A 7,431-nucleotide genomic window follows, 5' to 3' on the forward strand; every position below is an offset into this window, starting at 1 on the left:
TCATGAGGTGTGTAGGAAGGGTCAGTCGTTCTCATGAGATGTGTAGGAAGGGTCAGTCGTTCTCATGAGGTGTGTAGGAAGGGTCAGTCGATCTCATGAGATGTGTAGGAAGGGTCAGTCGTTCTCATGAGATGTGTAGGAAGGGTCAGTCGTTCTCATGAGGTGTGTAGGAAGGGTCAGTCGATCTCATGAGGTGTGTAGGAAGGGTCAGTCGATCTCATGAGATGTGTTGGAAGGGTCAGTCGTTCTCATGAGGTGTGTAGGAAGGGTCAGTCGATCTCATGAGGTGTGTAGGAAGGGTCAGTCGATCTCATGAGGTGTGTAGGAAGGGTCAGTCGTTCTCATGAGATGTGTAGGAAGGGTCAGTCGTTCTCATGAGGTGTGTAGGAAGGGTCAGTCGTTCTCATGAGGTGTGTAGGAAGGGTCAGTCGATCTCATGAGATGTGTAGGAAGGGTCAGTCGATCTCATGAGGTGTGTAGGAAGGGTCAGTCGTTCTCATGAGATGTGTAGGAAGGGTCAGTCGTTCTCATGAGGTGTGTAGGAAGGGTCAGTCGTTCTCATGAGGTGTGTAGGAAGGGTCAGTCGTTCTCATGAGATGTGTAGGAAGGGTCAGTCGTTCTCATGAGGTGTGTAGGAAGGGTCAGTCGATCTCATGAGATGTGTAGGAAGGGTCAGTCGATCTCATGAGGTGTGTAGGAAGGGTCAGTCGTTCTCATGAGATGTGTAGGAAGGGTCAGTCGTTCTCATGAGGTGTGTAGGAAGGGTCAGTCGATCTCATGAGATGTGTTGGAAGGGTCAGTCGTTCTCATGAGGTGTGTAGGAAGGGTCAGTCGATCTCATGAGGTGTGTAGGAAGGGTCAGTCGATCTCATGAGGTGTGTAGGAAGGGTCAGTCGTTCTCATGAGGTGTGTAGGAAGGGTCAGTCGTTCTCATGAGGTGTGTAGGAAGGGTCAGTCGATCTCATGAGATGTGTAGGAAGGGTCAGTCGTTCTCATGAGGTGTGTTGGAAGGGTCAGTCGATCTCATGAGGTGTGTAGGAAGGGTCAGTCGATCTCATGAGGTGTGTAGGAAGGGTCAGTCGATCTCATGAGGTGTGTAGGAAGGGTCAGTCGTTCTCATGAGGTGTGTAGGAAGGGTCAGTCGATCTCATGAGGTGTGTAGGAAGGGTCAGTCGATCTCATGAGGTGTGTAGGAAGGGTCAGTCGTTCTCATGAGGTGTGTAGGAAGGGTCAGTCGATCTCATGAGGTGTGTAGGAAGGGTCAGTCGATCTCATGAGGTGTGTAGGAAGGGTCAGTCGTTCTCATGAGGTGTGTAGGAAGGGTCAGTCGATCTCATGAGATGTGTAGGAAGGGTCAGTCGTTCTCATGAGGTGTGTAGGAAGGGTCAGTCGATCTCATGAGGTGTGTAGGAAGGGTCAGTCGATCTCATGAGGTGTGTTGGAAGGGTCAGTCGTTCTCATGAGGTGTGTAGGAAGGGTCAGTCGTTCTCATGAGGTGTGTAGGAAGGGTCAGTCGATCTCATGAGGTGTGTAGGAAGGGTCAGTCGTTCTCATGAGGTGTGTAGGAAGGGTCAGTCGATCTCATGAGATGTGTAGGAAGGGTCAGTCGTTCTCATGAGGTGTGTAGGAAGGGTCAGTCGATCTCATGAGGTGTGTAGGAAGGGTCAGTCGATCTCATGAGGTGTGTTGGAAGGGTCAGTCGATCTCATGAGGTGTGTAGGAAGGGTCAGTCGATCTCATGAGGTGTGTTGGAAGGGTCAGTCGTTCTCATGAGGTGTGTTGGAAGGGTCAGTCGTTCTCATGAGATGTGTAGGAAGGGTCAGTCGTTCTCATGAGGTGTGTAGGAAGGGTCAGTCGATCTCATGAGGTGTGTTGGAAGGGTCAGTCGATCTCATGAGGTGTGTTGGAAGGGTCAGTCGATCTCATGAGATGTGTTGGAAGGGTCAGTCGATCTCATGAGGTGTGTTGGAAGGGTCAGTCGTTCTCATGAGGTGTGTAGGAAGGGTCAGTCGATCTCATGAGGTGTGTTGGAAGGGTCAGTCGATCTTATGAGGTGTGTTGGAAGGGTCAGTCGATCTCATGAGGTGTGTTGGAAGGGTCAGTCGTTCTCATGAGGTGTGTAGGAAGGGTCAGTCGATCTCATGAGGTGTGTTGGAAGGGTCAGTCGTTCTCATGAGGTGTGTAGGAAGGGTCAGTCGATCTCATGAGGTGTGTTGGAAGGGTCAGTCGATCTCATGAGGTGTGTTGGAAGGGTCAGTCGATCTCATGAGGTGTGTTGGAAGGGTCAGTCGATCTCATGAGATGTGTTGGAAGGGTCAGTCGATCTCATGAGGTGTGTTGGAAGGGTCAGTCGATCTCATGAGGTGTGTTGGAAGGGTCAGTCGATCTCATGAGGTGTGTTGGAAGGGTCAGTCGATCTCATGAGGTGTGTTGGAAGGGTCAGTCGATCTCATGAGGTGTGTTGGAAGGGTCAGTCGATCTCATGAGGTGTGTTGGAAGGGTCAGTCGATCTCATGAGGTGTGTTGGAAGGGTCAGTCGTTCTCATGAGGTGTGTTGGAAGGGTCAGTCGATCTCATGAGGTGTGTTGGAAGGGTCAGTCGATCTCATGAGATGTGTTGGAAGGGTCAGTCGATCTCATGAGGTGTGTTGGAAGGGTCAGTCGATCTCATGAGGTGTGTTGGAAGGGTCAGTCGATCTCATGAGGTGTGTTGGAAGGGTCAGTCGATCTCATGAGGTGTGTTGGAAGGGTCAGTCGATCTCATGAGGTGTGTTGGAAGGGTCAGTCGATCTCATGAGGTGTGTAGGAAGGGTCAGTCGATCTCATGAGGTGTGTAGGAAGGGTCAGTCGTTCTCATGAGGTGTGTTGGAAGGGTCAGTCGATCTCATGAGGTGTGTTGGAAGGGTCAGTCGATCTCATGAGGTGTGTAGGAAGGGTCAGTCGTTCTCATGAGGTGTGTTGGAAGGGTCAGTCGATCTCATGAGGTGTGTAGGAAGGGTCAGTCGTTCTCATGAGGTGTGTTGGAAGGGTCAGTCGATCTCATGAGGTGTGTAGGAAGGGTCAGTCGTTCTCATGAGGTGTGTTGGAAGGGTCAGTCGATCTCATGAGGTGTGTTGGAAGGGTCAGTCGATCTCATGAGGTATGTTGGAAGGGTCAGTCGTTCTCATGAGGTGTGTTGGAAGGGTCAGTCGATCTCATGAGGTGTGTTGGAAGGGTCAGTCGATCTCATGAGGTGTGTAGGAAGGGTCAGTCGATCTCATGAGGTGTGTTGGAAGGGTCAGTCGTTCTCATGAGGTGTGTTGGAAGGGTCAGTCGATCTCATGCGGTGTGTAGGAAGGGTCAGTCGATCTCATGAGGTGTGTTGGAAGGGTCAGTCGATCTCATGAGGTGTGTTGGAAGGGTCAGTCGATCTCATGAGATGTGTAGGAAGGGTCAGTCGATCTCATGAGGTGTGTTGGAAGGGTCAGTCGATCTCATGAGGTGTGTAGGAAGGGTCAGTCGATCTCATGAGGTGTGTTGGAAGGGTCAGTCGATCTCATGAGGTGTGTTGGAAGGGTCAGTCGATCTCATGAGGTGTGTTGGAAGGGTCAGTCGATCTCATGAGGTGTGTAGGAAGGGTCAGTCGATCTCATGAGGTGTGTAGGAAGGGTCAGTCGATCTCATGAGGTGTGTAGGAAGGGTCAGTCGATCTCATGAGGTGTGTTGGAAGGGTCAGTCGATCTCATGAGGTGTGTAGGAAGGGTCAGTCGATCTCATGAGGTGTGTAGGAAGGGTCAGTCGTTCTCATGAGGTGTGTAGGAAGGGTCAGTCGATCTCATGAGATGTGTAGGAAGGGTCAGTCGTTCTCATGAGGTGTGTAGGAAGGGTCAGTCGATCTCATGAGGTGTGTAGGAAGGGTCAGTCGATCTCATGAGGTGTGTTGGAAGGGTCAGTCGTTCTCATGAGGTGTGTAGGAAGGGTCAGTCGTTCTCATGAGGTGTGTAGGAAGGGTCAGTCGATCTCATGAGGTGTGTAGGAAGGGTCAGTCGATCTCATGAGGTGTGTAGGAAGGGTCAGTCGTTCTCATGAGGTGTGTAGGAAGGGTCAGTCGATCTCATGAGATGTGTAGGAAGGGTCAGTCGTTCTCATGAGGTGTGTAGGAAGGGTCAGTCGATCTCATGAGGTGTGTAGGAAGGGTCAGTCGATCTCATGAGGTGTGTTGGAAGGGTCAGTCGATCTCATGAGGTGTGTAGGAAGGGTCAGTCGATCTCATGAGGTGTGTTGGAAGGGTCAGTCGTTCTCATGAGGTGTGTTGGAAGGGTCAGTCGTTCTCATGAGATGTGTAGGAAGGGTCAGTCGTTCTCATGAGGTGTGTAGGAAGGGTCAGTCGATCTCATGAGGTGTGTTGGAAGGGTCAGTCGATCTCATGAGGTGTGTTGGAAGGGTCAGTCGATCTCATGAGATGTGTTGGAAGGGTCAGTCGATCTCATGAGGTGTGTTGGAAGGGTCAGTCGTTCTCATGAGGTGTGTAGGAAGGGTCAGTCGATCTCATGAGGTGTGTTGGAAGGGTCAGTCGATCTCATGAGGTGTGTTGGAAGGGTCAGTCGATCTCATGAGGTGTGTTGGAAGGGTCAGTCGTTCTCATGAGGTGTGTAGGAAGGGTCAGTCGATCTCATGAGGTGTGTTGGAAGGGTCAGTCGTTCTCATGAGGTGTGTAGGAAGGGTCAGTCGATCTCATGAGGTGTGTTGGAAGGGTCAGTCGATCTCATGAGGTGTGTTGGAAGGGTCAGTCGATCTCATGAGGTGTGTTGGAAGGGTCAGTCGATCTCATGAGATGTGTTGGAAGGGTCAGTCGATCTCATGAGGTGTGTTGGAAGGGTCAGTCGATCTCATGAGGTGTGTTGGAAGGGTCAGTCGATCTCATGAGGTGTGTTGGAAGGGTCAGTCGATCTCATGAGGTGTGTTGGAAGGGTCAGTCGATCTCATGAGGTGTGTTGGAAGGGTCAGTCGATCTCATGAGGTGTGTTGGAAGGGTCAGTCGATCTCATGAGGTGTGTTGGAAGGGTCAGTCGTTCTCATGAGGTGTGTTGGAAGGGTCAGTCGATCTCATGAGGTGTGTTGGAAGGGTCAGTCGATCTCATGAGATGTGTTGGAAGGGTCAGTCGATCTCATGAGGTGTGTTGGAAGGGTCAGTCGATCTCATGAGGTGTGTTGGAAGGGTCAGTCGATCTCATGAGGTGTGTTGGAAGGGTCAGTCGATCTCATGAGGTGTGTTGGAAGGGTCAGTCGATCTCATGAGGTGTGTTGGAAGGGTCAGTCGATCTCATGAGGTGTGTAGGAAGGGTCAGTCGATCTCATGAGGTGTGTAGGAAGGGTCAGTCGTTCTCATGAGGTGTGTTGGAAGGGTCAGTCGATCTCATGAGGTGTGTTGGAAGGGTCAGTCGATCTCATGAGGTGTGTTGGAAGGGTCAGTCGTTCTCATGAGGTGTGTTGGAAGGGTCAGTCGATCTCATGAGGTGTGTTGGAAGGGTCAGTCGATCTCATGAGGTGTGTAGGAAGGGTCAGTCGATCTCATGAGGTGTGTTGGAAGGGTCAGTCGATCTCATGAGGTGTGTAGGAAGGGTCAGTCGTTCTCATGAGGTGTGTTGGAAGGGTCAGTCGATCTCATGAGGTGTGTAGGAAGGGTCAGTCGTTCTCATGAGGTGTGTTGGAAGGGTCAGTCGATCTCATGAGGTGTGTTGGAAGGGTCAGTCGATCTCATGAGGTGTGTTGGAAGGGTCAGTCGTTCTCATGAGGTGTGTTGGAAGGGTCAGTCGATCTCATGAGGTGTGTTGGAAGGGTCAGTCGATCTCATGAGGTGTGTAGGAAGGGTCAGTCGATCTCATGAGGTGTGTTGGAAGGGTCAGTCGTTCTCATGAGGTGTGTAGGAAGGGTCAGTCGATCTCATGCGGTGTGTAGGAAGGGTCAGTCGATCTCATGAGGTGTGTTGGAAGGGTCAGTCGATCTCATGAGGTGTGTTGGAAGGGTCAGTCGATCTCATGAGATGTGTAGGAAGGGTCAGTCGATCTCATGAGGTGTGTTGGAAGGGTCAGTCGATCTCATGAGGTGTGTAGGAAGGGTCAGTCGATCTCATGAGGTGTGTTGGAAGGGTCAGTCGATCTCATGAGGTGTGTTGGAAGGGTCAGTCGATCTCATGAGGTGTGTTGGAAGGGTCAGTCGATCTCATGAGGTGTGTAGGAAGGGTCAGTCGATCTCATGAGGTGTGTAGGAAGGGTCAGTCGATCTCATGAGGTGTGTAGGAAGGGTCAGTCGATCTCATGAGGTGTGTTGGAAGGGTCAGTCGATCTCATGAGGTGTGTAGGAAGGGTCAGTCGATCTCATGAGGTGTGTAGGAAGGGTCAGTCGATCTCATGAGGTGTGTAGGAAGGGTCAGTCGATCTCATGAGGTGTGTTGGAAGGGTCAGTCGATCTCATGAGGTGTGTTGGAAGGGTCAGTCGATCTCATGAGGTGTGTTGGAAGGGTCAGTCGATCTCATGAGGTGTGTAGGAAGGGTCAGTCGATCTCATGAGGTGTGTTGGAAGGGTCAGTCGATCTCATGAGGTGTGTAGGAAGGGTCAGTCGATCTCATGATGTTCATGTCCTTGTTTTGTAGACGGTGGCCATTTTGGAGCAGCGTCTGACCCTGACGGAGGACAAACTGAAGGAGTGTATGGAGAACCAGTCCGTGATCCGAGCATCTCCCTCACACACCGGCATCCAGACCCGCAGGGATGAGCACTACAGGAGCGGGGGGGCAGTTCTCCTCTAAACACCACACACACCACACACTGAAGCTCCTCTAAACACCACACACACCACACACTGAAGCTCCTCTAAACACCACACACACCACACACTGAAGCTCCTCTAAACACCACACACTGAAGCTCCTCTAAACACCACACACTGAAGCTCCTCTAAACACCACACACACCACACACTGAAGCTCCTCTAAACACCACACACACCACACACTGAAGCTCCTCTAAACACCACACACTGAAGCTCCTCTAAACACCACACACTGAAGCTCCTCCTTCTTTCTTTACTCGTGTTTGTCTTCTTCACGTTTGGTCTCATCTCTCTGTGTAACAAAAGACTTGTTTTTATTTTTGTCCATTAAATGGCTGTAAATGTTTATTTAACATGTGATTCTTTCTTTCTGTGCTTGTGTGTGTGTGGGGGGGGGGCATGTTTTTGTGAAATATCAGGACACAAATGTGTATAATGACACAGGTATTACAAAAAGAGGGAGAAATATGAGGACGTTCCCCATGTCCTCACTTTTCAAAATGCTTATAAATCACAGAATGAGGTTTTTTTCACAGAAAGTGAACTGCACAGTCTCCTGTGTGTGTGTGTGTGTGTGTGTGTGTGTGTGTGTGTGTGTGTGTGTGTGTGTGTGTGTGTGTG

The 7,431-nt window shown here is 50.7% G+C and overlaps 1 protein-coding gene across 1 annotated transcript in view; it reads left to right on the forward strand.

The window, feature by feature from the left end:
• Positions 1–7,161, forward strand: part of poc1a (POC1 centriolar protein A) — a 56,633-nt gene extending 49,472 nt beyond the window's left edge. Inside the window, exon 11 of the mRNA XM_079844580.1 lies at positions 6,632–7,161. Coding sequence (XP_079700706.1) covers positions 6,632–6,787 — 156 coding nt within the window. The 3' untranslated portion in view covers positions 6,788–7,161. The remainder of the gene's footprint in view (positions 1–6,631) is intronic.
• Positions 7,162–7,431: the final 270 nt, after the last annotated feature.

The sequence above is a fragment of the Gobio gobio genome (assembly GCF_949357685.1).
Source record: "Gobio gobio genome assembly, chromosome: 19".
In the NCBI taxonomy this organism is placed as follows: Eukaryota; Metazoa; Chordata; class Actinopteri; order Cypriniformes; family Gobionidae; genus Gobio; species Gobio gobio.